The sequence below is a fragment of the Periophthalmus magnuspinnatus genome, chromosome 22, assembly GCF_009829125.3.
Source record: "Periophthalmus magnuspinnatus isolate fPerMag1 chromosome 22, fPerMag1.2.pri, whole genome shotgun sequence".
In the NCBI taxonomy this organism is placed as follows: Eukaryota; Metazoa; Chordata; class Actinopteri; order Gobiiformes; family Gobiidae; genus Periophthalmus; species Periophthalmus magnuspinnatus.
Window position 1 is genome coordinate 22,036,484 of NC_047147.1, and position 25,801 is coordinate 22,062,284.

Consider the following 25,801-nt stretch of genomic DNA (forward strand, 5'->3'; position numbering starts at 1 on the left):
TCAGTGAAAGTAGATCAACTATGGTTCAAGTAAGTTAAATTGAATACATATATATTACATGTATCTGTAAATTGATGCCCACAAATGATAGACCTACTTTTATAGCACGGGTTTTACATCACCAAAGAAAGTAGGCCTATTAGGCTAAATTAAGTACATCTTTCAGACCATCTCATATAGTTTAGGTTTAGGTTTCGTAGCCTTGTATCCCCCCTAATATTGTGTGTTTCTTCTTATTATATTCATATTTGTTAAATAAATAAATCATAATTTATGTGTCACACAACATGGAATTAAAATTAAATAAATAAACTATAATTATTTTTTTATTTTATTTTATTTTTTTCGTAACCAAGAATTTGAATCTAATTTCTGTAAAACAATATATTCATTTACCAATTTTTTTTATTTTATTGTATTGACCAGACCAAAATCTGCCTGGAAACACCCCTTTTCCCCAAATCCAACCAATCCCTGCGCAGCGTGCTTACGTACAACTCGTTCCTTTTAACCAATAGGCGCAGAGTTCATTCATTCCGGGGTCTCGTAACTGCGCCGTCTTTGTATTGACATCTGCGAGGCACAAAGAGGTAACAAAGTCATCTTTCACCTTTATTAGTGCACAATCCGTTTAAGAGATGTTTATGTACTGATGTCTATCGTGTAGTCACACCCGTATTTTACGTATAAATCCATCTTTGGCGTAGAAAAATAGTCCGTTTTCCAGATCGCACCTGCTCCTGCTGTTCTGCTAAACTGGAGCTCATTGTTAGCATTGTTAGCTCGTTTAGCTTAGCGCGTTCAAAACAAGTAACCAAACCGAAGCTAACACGGTAGCACAAAACAATCAACCTTTATAGCTGAAAATAGTTTGTATATGATTAAGGTTTAGACATTATTTTTGCTTTTATTTATCGTTTTGATTTCTTAAAGCTACACCGGTTTGCTGCTAAAATGCTAACATGATGTGACTACTTGCTATGGAGCTTCCATTCATATACTTTACTTGAATGGTCTGCATGTGACTGGTGTAATAATGAGAGTAATTTGTGTCTTTTTGCGTTTTGTGCATATAATATAGGTGTTGTTGGTAATCCCTGTTGTGGTTCTGTCTTCGTTTCTTAGCTTTTGAATGGATATTACACGGTGCACGGAGAAATGGGTAAAAACCAGGTTACTTTACCATGCAGCAGTCATTTCATTAAGTCATGAACATTAAACACTCATGCACGGTTTGGTGTCCAGTGTTAGTAGATCTTTCTCAGAATAAATAAGAGCAGATTGTGCCTATTGGTTTGATTTGAATTCTTAAATGTTTACGTTATATTCAACGTTTCTACGTTTTGTTGCTAACTAAATGAATGTTGAAATATTTGCATGATGAAATTTATTTAGTTTTTAATTATGTTTTTACCTAGCTACTTATTATAAACATACTTAAATTCTTCATTCAACAACTTCTTAAATCACTTTCTCAAGATAGATACGCTCATCATGAAGCATCAATACATTAAATGGAGGGTATATAGACTGCCTTACTGGTAACAAATAAACTACAATCACAACTGAACCTGTGTTGCCAGAGCCTTAACCTGTAGATAGAGGATGCATACAAGTTTTTCTCATTCTCAGTATATGGACAGGCTGTGCTTATGTGAAAGCTCAGAACCTCCAGAATTCACTCACTGAGCTGCACAGGCTGCACTAGCCTGTGCTGCACAGGCTAGTGCACAGATTGGCTGCAGGTAATGGGGTTTAGATAGTGATGATTCAGATCAGAGAGGCCTTTTAGGTTTAAACCAACTGGATTCCATCATTGGAACTGGCAACCCAAATGAGAGACTCGTATGAGGCTCATTGTGCTTTTTTACTGAATAGTCATCATGAGAACCAAAACATCAAATTATAACAACTCACTCTAGTTGTTTGATTTGAATGTTTTTCACATCTGGGGAACACAAATGGGTAATGTTTGTGAAATGTATAAAAATAAAAATTTGATGTATCCTCCCATTTAAATAAATAGATGTTACAGTTTTACTAGCTGTTCTTAAAGGTGTACATTTGTTGTAGATCTTGCATTTGTCTTGCACAGGCATCATTAGCCCATAGTCATCTCATAGTATTCCAAGGGATTTTTCTTTTAGTATGATTTTCTAACTTCATTTTTCTTTCATCTTACAGTTGAAAATAACGTGTGATCTGTCTTAAATGGTTCATTTTATATTTTTCAGGAGAGGCCTCCAACATCCTCCATTATGCTTTCTAGCAAAAAGTCTGATGCGGGCTCCTCTTCCTCCTCCTCTTCCTCCTCTGCTGGGGCATCTGGAACCGAGCGAGTCCCCACTTCAGACGCACAGACCGGGACCTCCGCCTCCTCTGCCGGGCTCATGGAGGTCAAGAAGAAGGAACGCTCTTCCCCCAGCGGAGAGCCCGGAGCGCCCCCCTCTGGAGCTCACCAGGGGGGGCCCAGTGCGGCGGACCTCGAGGCCGCCGAAGTCCGCAGAACCAGCCGACGGAAGCGAGCAAAAGTAAACATTTTAGGTTTCTACTGCCCCTACAGTCAGGGAGAGGAAGGACAATACCCAATCCGATACTAAAATGATAATAAAAACACTCTTTCTTTAGACAATAGATTTGGTGTGATTTACAACGTTAAATGGTAGTACTTAGTACATATTACCATGTAGCCTTATATCTGTGTAATTCCTCAGTCGTCCAGGTAGTTTCCATAGAGGTCCATGGGCAATAATGTGGTTTATTTGGTCTTGTACTTGCTCTGATACAGCTCAAGATAATTCTAAAGCTATTCAGGAAAGGTTAATTTCTGTTCTGTGATTTTTTTTTTAGTATTTATACATGCTCAAATAAGTATCTAGTTTTGATACTAGTTTTGGTATTGATTGGTATTTTTTATACTTTTGATAACAATGAATTAAACAGCTAATTCCCTTATTCATTGAATTTTTTGTTTGATCATTGCAAGTTGTTAATATGATACATCTTTTACCTGTTCCGCCCTCCTATGAAATGCTGTTCTTCAGTTTGTTTTTTCCACAGGTGGGATAACGTACATGGAGTAAGCCAATCAGACAAGTAACGGCATGATTTCAATTTTCTTTAGTCATTTCACTAGTATCACGTCTAGGGGTTATAAATTAGCCTAGACACCAGGGATGCACCGATACCGATACTGGAAGTAAATATCGGGTTGATACTGAAAAATTAGCTCTATCGGATATTGTTTCAATAAAATGGGATCAGCCAAAATACAGGTTGGAAATTATGGGATATTATTATTATTATTATATATGCAGATTTTGGCCTAGAACATCCGATAATGTCTGTGTAATCCCTTAGTCATCCAGGTATGGTCCATAGCAAAAGAAAGCAATTCTGTCAGCTAGACATAACTGAAACTTTCTTTTACTATGTAAAATTACAAAAATGTTTCTTACTATCTGATAATGTTTGAACTTGTATTAATACAAAGCTGTTCAATAGTGATTTGAAGGGTAAATAATTTATTACACAAGAGATCGAATTGTGTTGTGTAACTGTTAACTGTGTTTTAAGGAAATAAGTACCATTTTCCATCCCTACACTGCTATAGAATAATATTGGGTATTGGCAGAAGCTGGATCGGTGCATCCCTAATAAGACACTGTGCCTTCAGATTAGCACTTGTTAATCTATGCTGATTGTATCTATCTATTCTTATCAAATAAATATTATATATTATGAGGATACAATTTTAAACAGAGAGAGTTGAGAGGAGTGAGCTACCTGATGGACACCATCTTGATTGTTCTGAGTGAGGAAGTTTTGCTTGACCATTATGCATGGTTATGATGCCTTCATACATCACTGCAAATATAGGCAAGCATTATTGCGGCGCTATTAGTCCCATTCAGGGGTTGCATTGTAGGGTGGGGTCCATGCTGAGATCAGCTGTATATCAGACTGTATACAAAATGCGTCTTTCTTAGCCAGGCTACTCCTATGTGACTATTTCAACAGTACTATTCATGAGATATAAGATTTGCGATTATGCTTCACAACTGCTGCTTCACAACACACAAGACAACTTTGTTGTGTGCAGCTCCTATGTCGTGCCCCTGATCTTTAGTGGTCAGTAACAGTGTCCCAAGGAGGGGGCGCTTGTAGCACCACATCGCTGGTTTTAATGTTGCTTTTATTGTGCCTCCTATTGCAGGTGGAGTACCGCGAGATGGATGAAAGCCTGGCCAATCTGTCGGAGGACGAGTACTACTCTGAGGAGGAGAGGAACGCCAAAGCAGAGAAGGAGAGGAAGCAGGTGGTGCCTCCCCCTCCGCCCCCTCCCGAGGAGGAGCAGGACAGCGAACCTGAGGAGCCGTCTGGTGAGTGGGGCAAGTATTCACTGGCCTAGACTAGGATGTTTGAAATGAAGGCTGCTTCCTTTTTTTTACAATGTATTTTAAAGAAGACATTACATAGTTGTTTTTGATGATTAGAGCCATTTTATTTCCATAATACAAGTAGAGGTTTATTTCTCTCGCATTTGAAATATAAAAAAGAAAATCTATTCTACCATGATTTTACTGTCAAATGCACTGAAATCAGCCAAAAATCTTTTCAAATTGTCTTCAAGGGTCTTTGACTGCAACCTTGATACAGTTTCTTCTTATATACAAGTCCAAACATATAATGTGACTAATGGGGGGGGGGAACTAAACAAAAAAAATAATCCAGATTTAGTTATAAATGTGCTTTGAACTTCAGAATTTTACTGTGATGCTGTTGTTGAAACCAGTGGGTCCTTGGGATATTTTCATACCAATACGGGGTATACATAATCGCTCCCAAGCCTTTCCTAAGCTCCCTGTCCGGTCAGGTGTAGAAGGCGCTGCGTTCCAGAGCCGCCTGCCCCATGACCGCATGACGTCCCAGGAGGCCGCCTGCTTCCCGGACATCATCAGCGGACCCCAGCAGACGCAGAAAGTCTTCCTGTACATCCGCAACCGCACAGTCAGTCACTTGTACCACACATGGATGAGTTTAATGATGTTTTGACATTTCATTTTGTTATTAACTTTCTGATCTCCACTAGCTTCAACTGTGGCTGGACAACCCGAAGATCCAACTCACCTTTGAGGCTACGGCACAGCAGCTCGAGGCTCCATACAACAGTGAGACAGTTAGACATGTTGTGTATTTGACGGAGTAAATCTGGTTAAATCTAAAGTTTTTTGTGTCTGATTCCAGGTGATGCAGTATTGGTCCACAGGGTACACAGTTACTTAGAAAGGCATGGACTCATCAACTTTGGCATTTACAAAAGGGTCAAGCCGTTGCCAAGTGAGTTCCCTGAAAAACATGTTATAGTATCATTAATAACATACCAGGATAGTGCTTTCTTTCATTTATACATGTTCTTTATGAAGGTGCTTCTCTTTGTTTACATTAACCAGACTTTTATTCATAATTTCACTATTAAAATAACCTACACCTAACTTTTTGGCGCTTTCTACCATGTTATAACACTGTTCCTTCACCAAAGTTATGTCTGAAGTGGTTGCATGGAGAGAAAGGGGACAGGGGACTTGGACCATTAAAAACTGGAACTAATTAAACATTTTAATGTTTTGTATATAGCATTTTCAAAACAATAAAAGGTCACATGGAGATCTAAATATGTCACATGTTAGCAATTGGTACCCCATAGAAATGTAACACAATGGTCAAGTTACAACTTCAGCAAACCTCCTGATTATTCAAGCGTGTCTTTGACCTACATTTGAATATTTCAGTTGAATTTATATACTTTTGAATACCCTTTTTTTAATCATAACTTTTTTATACATTTTTTTTTTTTTCCCCCACAGCTAAAAAGACTGGAAAGGTGATTGTGATTGGAGGAGGGGTGTCTGGTCTCGCTGCAGCCAGACAGCTCCAAAGTTTTGGGATGGATGTGACTGTCCTAGAGGCCAGAGTAAGAAGTCAAACAAGACTATTATAATGAAATTTTTTATTATCGTTATGAGTATTTTATAGAGGAATATACAGAAAATCAAAATTCTGTCTCTTATGCCAGGATCGTGTGGGAGGCAGAGTGGCCACATTCAGGAAGGGAAACTATGTGGCTGATCTGGGAGCCATGGTGGTCACTGGGCTCGGTAAGAAATCATTTCAGTTTGTACTTCAATAGTATTGAATCTGAAGTACGCCAGTTCAATTTTTGAAAAGAGAGGAACAAGTGATTTTGTATATCAAACTCTGCTTCATTCATAAAATGGTTCATTAATTAGTGTCACAGTGCATTCAAACTGTGTTACACTGGCGGTACGTGAGCTCCTTTTGGTTGTACTTGGACATTTTCTGGGTTTGCCTAATTTAGAGTTAATTTTAATAACGTTTTGTCCTTCCTTGGATCATTTCTTTAGAAATACAGTGGAAATTTTGTGGTCCACTTTTAGACCTGGTTTACCCCTAGATTAGACCTGTAATAGTCCTGTTATAGGCAAATCTTTTCTTTGGTGGTACTTGGTGTGAAAAATTTGAATTTGTGCTTCAATAGCAGAGACGCTAAAGGGTGCAAGTTCAGTTTCGGAAAAAAGGAAAACTGTAAACATCACAACAAAGAGCCTTGTAGTTGTCATCACCTCTGATGGATCGCTGCAGATCACACTAGCAAGTAGTGGATTTTTTTTTTTTTTTGCCAAAATGACTACACAATGCTGCCAGAAGTTATGTAAAATAAACAAACATGAATGCAGTCAGTGCAGGACAGTGGGTGTGTACCAGTGGTGAAAACAGGAGTTGATTGCCATAATGGCGTCTTGAAAATAAGCTATTAAAGATTGTTCACTGCCCGAATCACTCCAAACACAACTTCAAGAGGGTAAATGAGAAGGGAAACAACTATAATGTGGTTAAACCTATTCTACCCTTAAATTGACTTTTCAGTCCATTAAAGGGTAAAGAACCTTGGTACACTAACCCAAATTTTGCTTCTTGTGTCTACATAATTTCTGTAAAACTATAGAACAATTGTCTTAGTTTATAGGGTAATAGATGTAACTGTAGGCAAGGTTGACACTTGAACTGATTTTCTGTCTGTCAATATGCACATCCTCCTGTAGAGGGCAATGTTTCATACTGCAAAACCGGTTCATCCTAACCCAATCTCATATATTATTTCTCTGGACCCAGGAGGAAACCCCATGGCGGTGGTCAGCAAGCAGGTCAACATGGAGCTGGCCAAAATCAAGCAGAAGTGTCCCCTGTATGAAGCCAATGGACAGGCGGTGAGGACAGACATGCCCCTTCACTTTGTTTACATGCAGGGCAAAGACGGGAGAACTGACCTACTCTGAACAATACACTCTAGCTTGTTTTTCATTATTTTGGTCCTCCTATATTCAAAAAAAACAAATTAAAAGACTCTGTAACTTTTCTAATGGAGGGTCTGCCACCTACTTGCTTCTACAGAGATGTTATTACTCTACCTGGTATGTTCCTCAGTTTGGGATTAAATTTAAAACCTGCATGTAGAGACAAGAAATTGGACTAGAACTTCGCAAAAAAAATGTAAGTTGACTAGTCCAATAAATATTTCAAAAGTGACTTGGAGAACTTACAAATTACCCCTGTACAGATATAATGTATGCTAGTTGTTGTTAGCATTACCAGTCTCTGAAAGTATTGAAAAGTGCTTATAAACTCATCATGGTGAATAATTAGGATGCCCAAAATGCAAGGTAAGCAAGGAATAACTTTGGATCACTGCAAACTCTGTTTTCCACATTTTTTAATGAATCCCTGAAAAATATTGATGCTATCTTAAGGATAAAACCATTTTCCAGATCAAAATTAACAATTGTTGACTTATAAAAAAAAGTTAAATCACTTGCTGCAGCCCTAATAATCAGACAGTAAACATAGTTGGAGTTTTGTGCATGTAACCGTAGTGACTGTCGCCGCTGTCCTCCCGCAGCGAGCTAAAACAACATTGAGCATTTTATCCAAGAATAACCTTTTTTGTTAACTGGTAAAGCTATTTGCCTAATTGTCCAAATCACTCAGGTCAGGCACGTTTTTCTCCCAGGAGCCTAATGGAATGTGAGGAGTTCAGTTTTCCTGTGCGGCCATATTACGTTTCACGCTTAACTAGGACCTGGTGTTGTTTACTTCCTACCAGCAACTGATTACATCGTCCCAAATATTTAGCAGACATTTCGTGCCCTCTCTCTCTCTCCAAATTTGCTGTGGAAAATGGTAGTTGTCCTCCAGCAGTAGAGAACACATGATTAAAGGCACCGTCTTAAAGATGTGAAAAACAGAACTAGTTCATTTTAAACTGTTTGCAGTGGTCCAAAGTTATTCCTCACTTACCTTATGCATTCAGAGCATAATTATTCACAGCAATGAGTTCTAAAGTGCTTTTCACAACTTTCAGAGATCATTGCCACCATGGTAATGCTAACAACTAGCTTCCTAATGGTGCACTTCCTGATTATTAGAAAAAGCTTTAAAATTGGATACGGACTTAATGTGACATCACGAGCTACTTATGCAATATATCTGTAATGATGCGAAAACAATTTTTGCTCAGATACAAGGGGAAAAATTTAGGTCAGGCCTTTAGACTTTTTTGTGTGCAGTTTATGTTTGCTAGCACTATTTATTAGTATGGTAGCATTAGCATGTTTCATTTGATGGCATGTAAGCTAACTGCAGTGTATTTTACTGAGAAAAATTACCCATAACCATATAAAAGTCTATGCAATGGTAAAAGAATATGTGATGGCAGGGACTGCGTAATTTTTCTGGCGGGAGGTTTGTCTCCATGGGAACGTTATTTTTTTCCTTAAAATGTTCCACAGTATGGCATTAAAAGTATCCGTCTAGTTCATTTGATCACAGGCGCACTCTCACTGTGAGTGGGGTTGCTTCTCCACAGAGCTAACCTATAACCTTTGCTTGTCACCATGGAGAGAGAGAGCCACAAGTTTAATGCCATACTGTGGAACATTCTAAGTAATGAAGATGAACACCCTCTACCAGAAAGGTTTCAAATGAGGACAAAGCAATACCTGCTAGTAAAGACATTGGTTAGCTAGCTGTGAGTTGGAGTGCAAACTTAAAATGTACAGAGGTGCATGTCTAGATTATCACCTGATGACATCATAAAGTGGGATTAAACAGTTTGAGCTCTAGAGGGAGATTGGTTTAAACTGGCAGGCCTACTCAAACTGAACAGCGCAAGTAGAACAAAATACAACTGCAGGAATGTTACTAATGATAAGGTGTCTAAAAATATAATGAAATATATTGAATGCATGAAAATCCAGTCTAGATGTGTGTACTTAACCTATGTGTCTCTCTCTGTCTCTCTCCCCTGGCTCCGTGTTCATCTGTGGGTGCACTGCTAAAGGGGGAAAGGTGCACCAGTGTATGTATGGGTTTATTTCTCTTATTTTACCGTCCTTCTGATTCTCATCCCTTCATTTGATTCTCATCCCTCCATCATCTTGCCAGTTCCATGCAGTTCCCGCTCATTACACAGCTGCATATGTATTTCTCATGATTTTTCATAAATGTTGATAATTCCTTTTAACTGACTTGCTACCACTGTACTGTCCTTTCACGCACACAGTTCTATGATACTAAATACATTGAACTACATTATGTAATGGCACTCGCATCCTATTGCGAGACCAAACAGCCATATTGCATCTCGTTGCTGGGGTACACCAATTCAAACTCGGAAAGAAATTTCCATAAAATGTTCTATGGAACTGTTATTTGATCAATATGGCACTTACAGATATTGTTTTTTCACATATCTGCACTGACTCTTCTGTTTCATATCATACATTTCTGTATTTTTATGATTATTTACAGGGAGTTTTGTAACTGTAATTTTGAATATCGTTATAATATGCGTTCACAATGTAATGCTCCGGTTGAGGGTCGATAACCTAAAACTGATGTATTAAATTTACTATAATGTAATATTTTTTTTGTCAGTTTTGAAAGTCTCTGTGATTTAAATATCTACAAACCAGAGCTGAACTATTTTGGAAAAATATAAAATTGCATTTTTCTGACAAGCATTGCAATTAGATTTGTGGTTTTTAATAATAGGATTCTGTCCAAAGTTGAAAAAGACTGAAATATGAACTGACAAACCAATACAAGAAAACTACAGGGTTAGCAGTTTTTATGCAGCATAAGGCAGGATATTTGGTTTGTGGAGGAAAATTTGGTACTTTGGTATTGTAGCTTTTGAGATTAGCTAATTGCATCCATTCTGATTTTAATTCTATTGCGGCTAATCTTGCAGGAAAACAACAAACAAAATATGAATCAAATGTACCTTATTCCATATTCATTAATATGTTTTACTGGAGGATTTTTTTTAGGCCTACCTCTAAATATTTTTGAGCCAACTCCCCGTTCTATCATTTACTGTCTCTAACACCCATCTTTACAGCTCTGCCAATCAAATCCTTCTTCATCCTCAGCCAGCGTGTCTATTTCCTCCGACCCTGGACTAACAACATGCTAGCTTTAGCCTGTAGTGTGACATGCTTCTCTTTCTCCCTCTCCTCATCTCCTCTGATCTTTTCCATGTAATCGAGATAGTGTGTGCTGTGTTCAGGTGCCCAAGGAGAAGGACGAGATGGTGGAGCAGGAGTTTAACCGTCTGCTCGAGGCCACGTCCTACCTGAGCCACCAACTGGACTTCAACTTCCTCAACAACAAGCCCGTATCTCTGGGGCAAGCCCTGGAAGTGGTCATCCAGTCAGTATCACTCTGCTCTCCTCATTGTTGATCTCATTATGCCCCACCCGCTTTTGCCTCTAAATGCCTCTAATCTGCACTTGTTGTGGTGAGTTAAAGTGCATATGACAGACTACTCATTTCATGAAAACATGGTTAACATCATTTTTATGTTGGTGAAGTTTATAATTTCACTTCCTGGTTGGAATTGGGCAAAAGATATGACATACGTAGAGATGATTCCAAAACTTGTCTAAATTACCCAACTTTTATTAGTCTAATTACAACACCTTTTGTTAAATGAAGGTTTAAACTGTCAGAAAAATGCCCTCCTTGTGCGTAAATTATCTCTGTATTTTGGATGGACTTTCCCGTGTTGATAACATAAGTAGAGGGCTTCTGTTTTAGAACTCACCACTACTTCCTGTATTTTTGTACTTTTCTTCTCAACTTTTTCCCACAAACTACCACTTAACTAATGTAAAACTATGATGAATATTTACCACAGGTACTAACTCTCCAAACCAAGACCATTATTAGAATAAAATGAAAACCTGTAATATGCACTTTAATCCTGTTCATTTAAATGGAGAATATGAGAAGTTTTGCTGCTAAAATACAATATATTGAACAATGAACAATGAGAAGTCAAACTACCACAAGAAAGTGTATGAAAAAACAGGTTATAATAAAACTACATTGTAACTACAGTAATTCTAGGCAGTAATGCTAAAATGCATTAAAAATCTTCATTAAAAGCACCACATAACTATGGAAACAAGCAGGTCATTCCACTAGTCCAAGTTCAGATCTGCAGAGAGATGTGTTTACACATAGTAGAATTAATGTTTTTCAAGGTCATTTTGAGCAACTTTGAGCTCAAAATGAACTACACGCTACACAGATGTGTTTAATGCCATACCGAGATACCCCCAGAAAGTAACACCGTAAACCTTTAACTGCAACATGATAACGCATGAATCAAGCAGGTATTTGTTGCTGTTGTTTTGTTTAGACTCCAAGAGAAACACGTCAAAGATGAGCAGATCGAGCACTGGAAGAAGATCGTCAAAACACAGGAGGAGCTGCGAGACCTCCTCAACAAAGTCAGTCTGCCATTTTAAACACACTTGTATAGATTTTTTTATCGACTCATGTTAACACCTGCATTCTGTGACCTTCCCAAGATGGTGTCCACAAAGGAGCGTGTCAAAGAACTCCACCAGCAGTACAAAGAGGCCAGCGAGGTAAAGCCTCCCCGGGACATCACCGCAGAGTTCCTGGTGAAGAGCAAACACCGCGACCTCACAGCACTGTGCAAAGTAAGAGTTTTGAGTACATGTTTTTTAGAAAATCATTTGGTATAAAACTTAACTAGTTCATTTTAAACAGTTTGCCGTGGTCTAAAGTTCTTCCTCACTTTATGCATTCTAAGCATTCTAATTAAACAACTAGCAAGCTAACAGTGCACATCCTTCTTCTCGAACACAACAGAATTATTTTGACGTCAAGAACTGCTTGTACGATACAGCTGTAGCCGGGTCATTTCTCCATAGATCCGACATGTAACTTGGCCTGGTGCTGGCAAGTTAAGTTGGCCTGTTGCAACATGGCACCATTTAAAACTAGATTTATTTGTTTATTATGTAGATTATTGACTCGGTGGAAAGCTTCACAAAGTTTTGCAGTATACCCCTTTTGCCTGAAGAGGTTTTAGATGGCATGTTTGAGTAATGTAGCAATCTCTCCCGGGCCCTATTTGATCTTTGCTTATCATTAGCACTAAGATCCTAACCTAAACTCAGCCTACAAGCCTACACCACTCATCCTCTCACACAGCCCTAAATATACAAAAGTATGATACAAAACAATACTACAACTTGACTACAACCTGACAAACCCAATGCAATGTGCTGTAGTTTCATTAGCGGGATGTGATAATGTGATCTGAAGGGGGATTGATGTAGCACAGGGAGCAAAGGTAGCTGGGAAATCAGAGCATCAAACAAAATTCCATCTTACATCGCATTAAAAAAAGTCTTAAATTCAAATTACTCCCTAGTAGAATGCCTATTTTCCAGTCCCTGGTTTAAAATGGGCCACTGGGTCAAAGCTATGTGAGCGCTGGCAACCTGTGTTTAAGTGGTTTAATGCGGTTACAGCGTATTATTAGAATGAGGTTTACCATCTTATTTTTGGAGCATATAAATCACCTCCACTGCTGCATGCCGTGTATTTTGGATCCAGGTCTTGAGTAGGTCTACAGGCAGCTGCTATTGGAGCTACCACGGCTCCATCCACACTCACTGTCAGAGGGTGGAGGAATGTGTAGCCTCTGTGTTATATTTGAAGACTAAATATGGTGGCGCGTAGGTTTAAGCACAACTCAAAGATAAAATATTTTGATGGTGGGCAACTTTGCGTAGGTGTGTGGATTGCTTTATGGGAGCGACTAAGCCACTTAAAGGCGCTGTACCTGATTTTTATTGTCTTAAAAACTTAAACAGTTTGCAGTGGTGGTTATTCCTCACTTACCTAATGCTTTCCGAGCATCCTAATTATTCACTGCGGTGAGTTTATAAGCGCTTTTCACTACTTCAGGGTAAAGCTAACAACAACTAGCATGCTAACGGCACTTCCTAATTGGACAATAAAACGCTTTATAATTGGATGCAGACAGCAGCACACAGCAGCCTTATTTAGACCTCCAGAGCAGCTTATACAATATTTCTGTACTGGGGCTGGACTAATTCTGTGCAAATACATGAGGAAAAAATCAGGTACAGGCTCTTTAATGATGACAACATTACATCATTGTAGATTTGAGCATTGACATTTTAGGAGTCAGTTTAAAATGGCTAACCAATAAAGGTGTTTGTGTGTGTATCTGATTTATACTTGATGCGTTGTTATGTGTAGTTTAGATCTTTGCTCAAACATGCACAAATCAGTTGGTGGTTGTTGGTAATCTTTAATCGCTTATTTTCAAGACTCCATATTGCTGATCAACTCTCGTTTTCACTGCCACCAGCATACTCCAACCGCTCTGAACTTACTTTGTTCTCCAATTTTTTATTTTCTTAATCGGTCATGCATGTAGGATTCTGCAGCGTTGTATAGTCATTTTGGTACATTTTTACTTACTTTACATTTTTCTTTTATTAAGTCGTTTTAGATGATTATTGCAATTTAAAACATAAAAATTATAACACAGTGATGCAGGGGTATGCCTGTAGATTATAAGCAGACACAAACACGAGATCTTCTATAAAATATATAACTGTACTACTTCCAAGGCATATGTTATCTATTGTATAGTTCACTAAGTGCACATAGTTGCACATAAGCATGTTTTTGATCTTCTGTGTTGTCTGTTACGGTGCAGGAGTACGATGAGCTGGTGGAGAGCCAGGCCAAGCTGGAGGAGAAGCTGCAGGAGCTGGAGGCCAACCCCCCCAGGTAACACCAGGGTTCATCTATAGCCTATTCTGCAAAAAATCAGGCAATTACATTTTATTCCAATTTACCTTACAGTGTACATGACAGACTTTTCATTTCACTCAAACATAGTCTTTAGGTATTTACCTAGTCTTTATTTTATTTTCTAATTGGCCATGCGCAGTAGATGTGGAGGTAATTCTATAACTTAACATTTGTCACAAGGGCCAAATGTTTAAATTGCACAAAAGTTAAGATTAAGCTTAACTTAACAAAATACCGGTGTTATCATTTATTTTCATTAGTCTAAACGGTCAGAAAATTGCCTTCCTTGCATATGAAACGCTCCTGCATTTTGGATGGAATTTTTAGAACTCACCGCTACTTCCTGTATTTTTGTACTTTTCTTCTTAACATTTTTCCTACAAACTGCCACTTAACTGATGTAAAACTATGATAAATATTTACCACAGGTCTATCCCACCAAACCAAGTCAGAATTAGAAATAAGTGGATATGCACTTTAAATTACAAAAACTCCTTTTAATATGTTCGAATCTTTACATTCAATTGCAAAGTTCTGTTGTCAGTGTTAAAAATCCCATATATAAAACCATGTAGCCTGTTGTGGCCAAATTTTTGTAAATATCCAAAATTGTTACCATTCTACATGATTATAATCCTCAGGGCTCCAGAGTGTGAACAATTTGGATACACATGTGCCTAAAAATTTTCCTTGGGCACTGGCATTCCTGCCAGATCCCCATTACATTCTCATGTGTCATCTCTCCCCATTATAAACACGGATTAAATGATAAAGAACACACCAACTGATTGTTTTAATTTACAATTAAAAGAAAAAGCATTAATTCACTCACTCTCCCCTCACCTCTGACCAGACCACTAAAGCCAGTCTGAGCAGCTTTGACCAATGCACTCAGGTCACGCTCTGGTGCACAGAGCAGTATGTCCTGTGGAGCTCATGTGTTTGGTGTTTTTTCATCTATTTGTGAATCAGACACTGCATTTACCTTTTAAAAGAGCAACTTCAAATCTGCAGATCCTCCACATGGTTTTTAGTTACTTAAATTAAGATGCTATTGCGCAAGGTGAAAAATAAAATAAAACTAGACTGCAAAAGAGGTCGGGAGGCTGTATGTATGTCTGTGGGGAAATGTTCAGCAGTTACCACGGTGACACAATTGGCAAACACGGCTTAATATGTTTTTAGAAAACTCAAGGACAGACACAAAATGGATTTAAATAAGACATTTTGTAAGTAACTGAAAAACTGTTGGCTAATGCTTACTAGCTTGTAACTTTTTTTTTTTTTTTTTTGCTTGTTTAACAGCCCAAATCAGTTCACCTGTTGTTTCAGCCAAGTCAGTTCTTTATGTTAAAACAAAGGTCAGATTAAAGTCTAACATAAGTAACAGAGCTTCAGACAGAGCAGTGTCTTCAGGTGTCATAAACATCCCTTGAGGGGTGAAGCTATCAATACAAAAATGAATGAATAGAATTGAAAAAAATGACCTGCTCTACCTGCACACACCAGTCTAACTCTCCTCTCCTCTGCCTCAGTGATGTGTACCTGTCGTCGCGGGACAGACAGATCCTGGACTGGCACTTTGCTAACCTGGAGTTTGCTAACGCCACGCCCCTCTCCACCCTCTCCCTCAAACACTGGGACCAGGTACGGGTTTGTGCAACTGTCCAATGTCCCAGCATGCCGCGCTCTGGGTTTCAGACAAATCCATGGGAAATCTTTTTTGTTATGGTTCACAATTTCCATTTCCAGTCTTGTTTTTTTTTCTATATGAACACCCTAAGGACAAAACCCCGAGCCATAAACAAAGTAATGTAGTCTACTCCACAGAAACTGTTTTTAGTTTGAGAGAAGCCACAAACAAGCAACATGGTCTACTCCATTCAGTGTAGTGAAGAGTGCAGGGAGCGTTACATTGGAGAAACTAAACAGCTACTCTATAAGAGAATGTACCAACACCAGCGGGAGAGCTCCTCTGGACCTCAGTCTGCCGTACGTCTCCATCTCAAAGCCACTAACCACTCCTTTGAAGATAGTGAAGTTCAGATCTTAGCTTCTTTAACTCCTTTCTCAAACCATTTCTTTTCTCTGGCTACTTTTGTTAGGAAAGAGAATCCTTCCTTAAACAGAAATGGGGGTCTGAGACATAATCTCTCCCCCATCTATAACTCCATCCTCAGACCCAGAACAATGAGAACAATAGCAGGGTCGTTAAGGGCTGAATAGGACAGTTTCAGATGAAACTGGAGACAATAGGTGTTTACAGTTTCAGTGTAGTTAGCCCCCTTCCCTGAGATAGATATAAGGCAGTGGCCACCAGCATTCTGACCAGAACTGAAGAAACGGCCTGGATGAGCAACAAAACGTCTTCACTCCTACAACAATTTGTCCAGTTGACAGATTTGAACTTCGTTGTTTTCTATATATGAACTGGGGTATCGCAATACTAAAATTTTAAACTCCATATTGATACTAAAGAATGGACTCGATACTCAATACAGATACAAGATGATGATTATAATAATAAAAACACTGTTTCTTTAGACAATCAAATGTGTTTTTCAACATTAAATCATAGTACTTTCTTTTATATTACCATGTGGCCTTAAATGTGCGTAATCCCTCAGTGTTCAGATAGGTTCCATAGTGGTCCATGGGTGTATACTAGTCTGTGTTTACGCTATACTTGTTCTGATCCAGCTCAAGTTCATTCTAAAGATATTCAGGAAATGTTTGTTTCAGTCCTGTGAATGTGACTTTTAGTACCTGCTCAAATGAGTTGATACGTATCCGACTTTGATACTTTTGAGAACCCTATTATGAATATACTTGATCATTTCTATATAGCTATCACCTGTTACCGTAATTATTCATACAACATCATCTGAAATTATGACATCATCAAATTTTAATATATCAGTTTGGAGGGCGGGGGCCTTTACAACTCTGTGGGAGATTCACTAAAAGAAATATCCAAACGTATGATCCACAAAGGTTGAATCTTATCATTATTAGTTTGGGATTGGCTCCACAAACCTGTCATGTAAATCTTATGGTTTAAAGTTCTTTCAACTGAAAACAGTCACAGCTTTGGGGTTGAGTGATGGCACCACTTTCTGAAGCTATTATGAAAAAGTCATTTAACTTTTTTATTTATTTATGCTAACAGAGAACACATTGAACTTTGTGCTAGTTTTTGTTTCATGTGAATAGGCCCAGTAATTACAGAGATATTAACCATAAACCAGGTCAACACATCTTCAATCTGGTGAAATTTGCTATCTGTCATAGACCTCTGACATGTCCTCCACCTCTGTTTAAACCATAGAGATTCTACAGTATTGTGATGTCACATGAATGCATCTTATCTATTCAAACTCAAAATCCTGTGTCTTCCTTTGTCCTCTCCTCTCTTCAGGACGATGACTTTGAGTTCACGGGCAGCCACCTGACGGTTAGAAACGGCTACTCGTGTGTCCCCGTGGCCCTGGCCGAGGGGCTGGACATCAAACTGAACACAGCAGTACGACAGGTCCGATACACTGCCTCTGGTAAGTGCAACTCTCCAGATCCCTGTGTCAGATGCCCTTCCTGTGTCTTCATGAGCTCTTATTCTGTGTAAAAACTGCTAACCCTGTTGTTCAGACTTCTGTAAACATGTTCTGAAATGCACGGGATTCTTGTACTAGTTCTTGTGCAGTTCAGATTTCACATCTTGTTGATGTCTAAACTACAGCGTTGGCAGAATTTATACATAACATTCTGTTGTCGTTACCATGGGCATGCTTTGGAGTCTGAAAGTGTCACTCTCAACTGTCTAAAGTGAATCGTACCAGCCCGTTTGAAGACCCTGGAAGGAAGCCAAACCCACATAAAGACTGGCTGACACGCGGCCTTGAAGTGCAGAGAAGTGAAATAAATGTAGAAAAAGCTGACTATAAACTGGACGTAGGTTTGTGTTTACGCTAGCTTTGGCCTCGTCTCACAGTGCCACAAACTTGGAATTAGTAAACATCTTTTTGTGAATCGCTGAATCGCTCTGGGACAAGGCCAGTCAAACATGTTCAATACAAGAGAGATAGAGTAATACTTTTTGGGGGTCAATATTTTGGTACTTGTTCTTTGTACTAGTGGGGAACTTTTTGTTGTATTTCTGTGCTATGATTTCAGATTTAGAGGGTTGACTAAATAACTTATGACTCTTAAGTGTTTAACAATACTGCAATAAAATTAATGTTCATTAACAATACTGTGTATAGAATAGTTTTTTAGAGGAAAATCCTGCATTTGGGTTTTCATGTCAGTGGCATAATTGCATTCAATATATTGTTCTTCAAATTGTGTTATTGTGACAGGTCTAATGGAGAACATTAAATGTATGACTTATTGTGTGCAGGCTGTGAGGTGATCGCAGTGAACACTCGTTCCACCACTCAGACCTTCATCTACAAGTGTGACGCGGTCCTGTGCACACTGCCTCTAGGCGTGCTCAAACAGCAGCCCCCCGCTGTGCAATTTGTGCCCCCCTTGCCCGAATGGAAGACCTCCGCTATCCAGAGGATGGGCTTCGGCAACCTCAACAAGGTGGGACTCTACATGTGTGGGCCAGATACAAACTATGGATGGCTATAGGTTTGAGATGTGCTAAAGGGGACATTAAGTGTATATTAAAACTATTAAATAAAGATACTTGATAAAGAACAGAAAGCCACCGTGTAATCTCCCACACAAGGATATAAAGTCATATCTCTGCTCTTTTGGGGTTCATTTTACACTTCATTATTTATTTTTGGTTGATTCTGCAAATTTCATCCATCTTCTGATGGACTGCCATAATACTGTCTGAATATTTTCATCAGGATAATCAAAACATATATTGTGATTCATATTTCTCAGTCCTATTTGCACCGCAAATCTGGTACTAATGCATTTCTCAAGATGCAATACTCAGTCTACTGCAGTATTCTAAAACTAACCCTAAATGCCTCAGACACCTGCAGTGATCAGGACCTATGCCAGACCTCTGAACCATTTAATCTAATGACTTCTCCTTCAAATCATTATTACAACAACCCACTTATTCAGCACTTACGCTTAGCTACAGGGGTGCCAGCTGGCTTTAGTTTTTGTACCAGAGCTAATACTTTGTTAAGGCTTGATACCAATTTCATACCAGAATGACATTAAAAAACTTTTTGGCAATGGAATGTTACTTAAATTTCAACACAAACTGTATTATTTCTATATTGCTCTTAGAACCATTTCAGAACTACTACAAACTATTCAGGAATAGTCAAATTTTGTCATCTGTACTGTGTACATTTTTTATTTTTTATTTGATTTTTTTTCAGTGTTGATAACTAGAATGGAAACTAGGGAGATTTATTTTTTTCATATCGATTAGTATGTGGGTATCACTTTTGATCCAATTTATAAATAGTAATTTTGCCAAGCAAGTGTTACATCCCTAAGTTCAAATTCATCAAAAATAGAGTCCAGTTAAGGCGCTGTACAAGTATGCTGCAGATCAGAGCAAGATTCATGTGTTTTCTGATGTTGACAAAATAACTATAATATAAATAAATACAGGCAAGCTTCCCTTGTCTACACAATAAATAAAACTGAATAAAGACATTGTGTTGTGCTTTACAGAAAAAGTGTTAAAACTACAAAATTGCAACACAAGTAAGCGTAACTTAGTTTAGTTTCATTTTAGTTCCTTTTTTCTTAAATTTTAACTACATCAGGCCGTTCACATTGCAGCACCCTTCTACCCTTCTATGATACCGTGAGCATTCCCACAATATCGCCATAAATATCGTACCGTGAGGTTCATACTGAAATAATATTGTACCATGAGATTTGGATATCGTTGCCTCTTACACTGCTATTCTCAGACATATGTACCACAGCTCTCTGCGTGTGTGCGTGCATGTGCGTCCTGGGAGACTGTCCTGCGTCACTTCTGCCCTCCATCTCCCTGACTACTGCAGCATTATACAATCTAAAGTGTGGCGTCAGGTCCAGCAGAGGGAGCTCTACCGCACTGCTCAGTCACTCTAGTGTCCACAGTGCGATTTGAATGGGAAGAATGCTGATGGAATATTGTGTGGAAAAAATACCTTTCACACACGTCCCCTTGGTGTTGGTGTGTCCCCACAATGTGTATAACAATCAGGTCCCCATGATGCAAATCTTTTATTAGATCAACAGCATGATTTAAAGTTCAGGTATGGGTTATAATGGGTTATGGTTTAGGTCAAGATTAGGCAAGTGGCAACTATGTTAAAGGTTAGGATCAGTCAATGTAATGTACCTGAGAAGCATTGAAACCCAACTTGTGTGTGTGTGCAGGTGGTGCTGTGCTTCGACCGTGTCTTCTGGGACCCCAGTGTGAACCTGTTTGGACATGTGGGCTCCACAACAGCCAGCCGAGGAGAGCTCTTCCTCTTCTGGAACCTCTACAAAGGTATAGCTGCCATGCATGAATGAAACAAGATGGTAGCGCGTCTGTTTCCTTCTAACAAGACAAAACTGCAAAAGGTGTCTCCTGATCGGTGATGTGCCTCTTATCAGCTGTTGTTCCCAGGCTTGGTCAGTTTGACAGACTGGCACATATATCAGACTGACCACTGCCCCCATGTGGTGTCTCTGGAGAGGTGGGTCCCATGTGTGAGCCAAGTTAAAGGCTCCCTCATCTCTGTTGATGGTTTGTGTCACATGGACACAACAGCTTATATAAGATATTTCTGACAAAGGTGGCATGTGTATTGTCATTAACAGTAGTCCGCAGGCAGTAGCTCAGTTGGTAGTGTGCTTGTCCTCTGATCTGAAGTTTGGGGGTTCAAATTCTCCTCTTAACATAAACATGATTAGTAGAGCAGTAGATCCACTGACCCACCGATTGATGGTGTGATTACAGCTCTCGCGGATGAATACTGCCATTGTATCCTTGGGCAACACACTTAACCCACCTCGCCTCCAGTGCATACACTGTTGTGTGAATGGTTGAGTGGTGCATTGTAAAGTGCATTGAGTGCCTTGAAAGCAGAAAAGTGCTTTATAAATTTAAGGTGATCACTTAGTAACAGGTTATGGATAAAGCTTGTCTCAGCTCTCATCCTCCTGGCTCTGATGGTGTGGTGGTAGTGTTGGGGTATGAAGGTTATGATTGTTGGTTTATGGGTAACCTTGCGTTTTATTCCTCCTCAGCTCCCATCCTGCTGGCCCTGATGGCAGGGGAGGCGGCTGGGATCATGGAGAACATCAGTGATGATGTCATCGTAGGCCGCTGTCTGGCCATTCTCAAGGGGATCTTCGGGAGCAGTGCAGTGCCACAGGTACGTTCTATGTGACACTAACAATTATTTACAAATACCTTGCACAATGACCTTGCCTGCTTAGTCCTGTTGTCTTATGATTAGTTAACTTTGTGTCCACATATGGCATTTTATATTGTGCCCTTAAATAGCATTACCTCTGTGTATTCAGCCTAAGGAGACAGTGGTGACCCGATGGCGTGCAGACCCCTGGGCAAGGGGGTCCTACTCGTACGTAGCAGCGGGCTCCTCTGGCAACGACTACGACTTGATGGCCCAGCCTATCACACCGGGGCCTGCCATCCCAGGGGCCTCACAGGTATGACACTATTACACTACACCCCACGGGATTCTTTGCCAGCTGCGTTACACGTAAAAATATGGACTTCCATCACCGGACTGGTTCTGCTTTTAAATTGTGTTCACAACAAATGCATGGCTCTTTTAGCATTTATGTTTCCTAAGAGTTCTATGTGTTCTTTAAAGAAAACATATTGTTCAAGCCTATGTTTAAAGAAAACATATTGTTCAAGCCTATGTTATAGTTATAATATAATATGACGCACGTGCATCATTGTTTTAACTTGCACATTTTAAATCGCAATACTCATCTGAAAAAAACTTAATAAAAGAAACAAGTCCACTGACTTCCGCATTAGAATACAGCAGTGCCCAATGAGAGCTGATGTTGCCGTAAACATCATCACAACAAAGTGCACCAGTGGTGGATAGTTGCACATCACAGTAGAAAATAGCTGAGTTTTTTTTTTTTTCCATTGGTACAAAAATGACTGTGCGGCACTGCCAAATTCGCATCACAGATTAACAAAAATCTAATTGGAGAACAAAGTACAGAGCAGTGGCCTTATGTTAGTAGTGGTGAAAACAGGGGTTGTTCAGCAGTATGATGTCTTGAAATTAAGTGATTAAAGATTGCTCAGACATGCCCGAATTACTCCAAACGACAACGTGGTTAAAGGCTCCGAAAATTCAATTTTGCAGAATAGGCCTGCTTTAGGTGTAATTAAATTATTCTTATTTAAATAAAATATTTTTAATTGCACTTAAGTTTAATATTGTATATGCTCATAATTTTCTGTTTCCCTACAGCCCGTACCGCGCCTCTTCTTCGCAGGGGAGCACACCATCAGAAACTATCCGGCCACAGTGCACGGCGCTCTGCTCAGCGGGCTCCGGGAGGCAGGTCGAATCGCTGACCAGTTCCTGGGAGCCATGTACACCCTGCCCCGACAAGCCACGCCGACCGCCGCCCCCGCTGCAGCCAACCCTCCTCAAGCTCCACCCGCTCCTGCTGTTTAACACCTACAACACTGGAAAAGACTTAACCATTCAAACTCCATCTATGGACTGGAACATAAAATGAACTTGTGAATGGTCCTGTCCTCAGCGTGGCATTACAATTGGGTTGTTTTGGCTCCAGAGGCCTTCTCGGTTGTCTTAATACTATGAACTCTAGCTGGATGTTAAAGGACACATATTATCCAAAATTGACCTTTTTTGAACTGTTACCCATGTTATAACATTGTTCCCTTGTTCACATACCTGGAGTTGTGCTTTTCTTCATTCATGCTGGTTTCAGTAATCCTCTGCATAGTATCAGAAAATAAGTGTTTGAATTTCCCTGGATTATTGCGTCACAGGTACAAACCCTGCACCATTTTTAAGTCCATAAATCATTGCTGTTTGAAGCATTTATGCCATCAAATCTGGTTCATTACAACTGTGTGCTTACATTAGCGTGTTGGGGTAACACGAGATGCGCTGTCACTAAAAGGGGAAATTGTAAACATATCTCATTTTTTCCATTAGCGTTGGACCGAGACGTGACATCACACAACCCAACAGTGACCGCTTGCTCTGCTTCCAGAAGTATGTACAGCTCCATCTACTGGCAGCAGAGGGAGTTACCATGGGGAGCGCTGAAGCTGAAACATAATGTCCACTTTTATACTTGGCATTTCATATTTTAGAATTTAAAATAATGTCCAAAGCAAAGGTAACAAAACAAATAATGCATAATATGTGTCCTTTAAAGGGCCCATATTATGCCATTTTCTGATCTGTGCTATAATGTTGCTTCCGCATCAAAACATACCTGGAGTGACCTTATTTCATTCTTAATTCTCTCAAACAGAAAACACTATACCTTGTGATGTCATTAAGTGGTAATACAGAAAGTGCTCCACTGTGTGTGCCAGAATCATTTGGATGATTTCAGCCCTGGAATTGCCAGTCTCTATGTTAACAGCTACCTTTTACCTTTTGTTCAGTAAATTATTGCTTCATGACATCACTAAGTGGAACAGAGCATTTTGAGCTTTTGAGATGTAGATGGACTAATAACAGGATTTCTCAAACATGTGTGAATGAAACAAAACTCAACTCCAGGTATGTTTTTGAGGAGGTAACAACATTATAACATGGCTTAAACTTCACACAAGTCAATTTAGTGTAATATAGGACCTTTAAAGCCTAAGTTTTTTGTTTTTTTCCCTGTTATGTTAGATTAAAGAGTATAGTGAAAATAGCTCCAAGCTGAAAAGAAGAACATATGTGTGGAAGATCTGTGAATTTTTTTGTTGCTATAGCAGTTATGTATTTTATTAAGTCTTAAGTCTTCACAGATATTTTATATTGTCAATTGTTTTGCTATTAAAAGATAAAAATCTGCTCTGTTTTTAATTTCTAAGCAGTTGACAGTGTTTTGCTCAAGGGCACAGAAAGAAAGGAGCTACCAATCTGCAGCACTGACGTCTAATTTACAAATGAGTCGTTTAGAGGCCTGTATAACTCTATGGGAGATTCACTGTTTTGAAAGAAATCTCCAAACTCATGATCCACAAATGTTGAACCTTATTATTTGTTTGGGATTGGCTCCACAAACTTGTCATTACTTTTATGGCTTGGCCCTTTTAACTGACACAATCAAGTCGTTGAATAATGGCACCGCTTTCTGAAGCTATTGTGAAAAAAAATCATTTCACTTTTATTTATACTGACAGAGAAGATGTTGAACTTTGTGCCAGTTTTTGTTTCACATGGATAGGCCCAGTAATTTGATATATTAAAGGCACTGTACTTGATTTGTACTGCCTTTAAAAAATGAAAAGCAGAACTAGTTCATTTTAAATGGTTTGCAGTGGTTCAGAGTTGCTCCTTACATCCTAATTGAGTTCATACACGCTTTTCACAACTTTCGGAGCACAGCAGAGTTTTGCCGTGACAGTAAACCTAACAACTAGCATGCTAAATCGCACTTCCTGATTCTCGTACAATAAAACGCTTTCAAATTAGATGCAGAAAGTAGCATTTTAACAGTACATTTTAGCTGTACATAACAGCATATGATTCGTTCTGGATTCTAGAAAGCAACCAAATCGTTCTCCAATCTTTGACCAATCTCCTCGTAAGGTATTATTTTAAGAACATTTATTTGTGCTGCAGGAGGGACAATAAAGCAGGTTAGGGAGTTTTATTAGAAGTTGGGTGCTGATGAAGCATTCCTGCGGTGTACCTGAACATCTCTTATCCCCTGTGGGTTCTGCTTATAGTGCACTATATCAGCTGGTCTAACCTCCTCCTCGCCGGGACAGGGCGAAGCCACATGTCGAGTCAGGGTTTTAAAGTGGGACTGAGCACCTAAACGCCGCCCGTAACCACATTTCAAATAGAGCTGCTCAACTGGGCAGTACCTGGAGGACTAAAGGGGAGAGTGAGGGGAGAGGAGGGGCAAGGTCTGGAAGTACAAGGAACAGTGTGATGTAGCCAAATTATGAACACCTGGCTGTAAGCAGGGCAGTCATATGTGATGTCACCAACTACTTGAAATTGCAGAGGCTATTGAAGGCGTACACTGCACTAAAATTGCCCCAAAATGGCTAGGAACAGTTGATAATGCTATTCAAATGTCACTGTAAAGTCTGAATACAAGGGAGCATATGGCAGGTTTTCATGTTTTTCTAATCATGACTTGGTTTGGTGGGATAGTACCTGTGGTTACTATTCATCATAGATTTACATCAGTTAAGTGGCGGTTTGTGGGGGAAAAGTTGAAAGGAAAAGTACAAAAATACAGGAAGTAGCGCTGAGTTGTAAAGCAGAATACCATGTCATCAATACAGAAAACTCTATTCAAAAAGTAGAGACAATTTATGCACAAGGAAGGCATTTTTCTGATAGTTTAAACCTTCATTCAATAAAATAAAAGT

At 39.2% G+C, this 25,801-nt stretch overlaps 1 protein-coding gene across 3 annotated transcripts; it reads left to right on the forward strand.

Annotated features, from left to right (window-relative positions):
* The first annotated feature begins 535 nt into the window (after window positions 1–535).
* On the forward strand, window positions 536–24,263 carry kdm1a (lysine (K)-specific demethylase 1a). Of its 3 annotated transcripts, none has more exons than XM_033988260.2 (21): window positions 536–590; window positions 2,235–2,531; window positions 4,214–4,382; window positions 4,877–5,010; window positions 5,093–5,171; window positions 5,248–5,340; window positions 5,868–5,974; window positions 6,077–6,158; window positions 7,195–7,289; window positions 9,419–9,436; window positions 10,649–10,791; window positions 11,786–11,876; window positions 11,958–12,092; window positions 14,156–14,229; window positions 15,789–15,900; window positions 17,672–17,804; window positions 18,650–18,837; window positions 20,608–20,722; window positions 21,466–21,593; window positions 21,745–21,891; window positions 22,683–24,263. In XM_033988260.2, exons 2-21 carry the CDS (start codon window positions 2,259–2,261, stop codon window positions 22,890–22,892), a joined length of 2,526 nt encoding a protein of 841 aa, XP_033844151.1. In that variant the 5' UTR covers window positions 536–590; window positions 2,235–2,258; the 3' UTR covers window positions 22,893–24,263. The 3 variants fall into 3 exon arrangements, with proteins under 3 accessions (XP_033844151.1, XP_055087109.1, XP_055087108.1); XM_055231134.1 differs by having other exon boundaries at window positions 4,883–5,010; XM_055231133.1 differs by having other exon boundaries at window positions 4,217–4,382.
* Window positions 24,264–25,801: the final 1,538 nt, after the last annotated feature.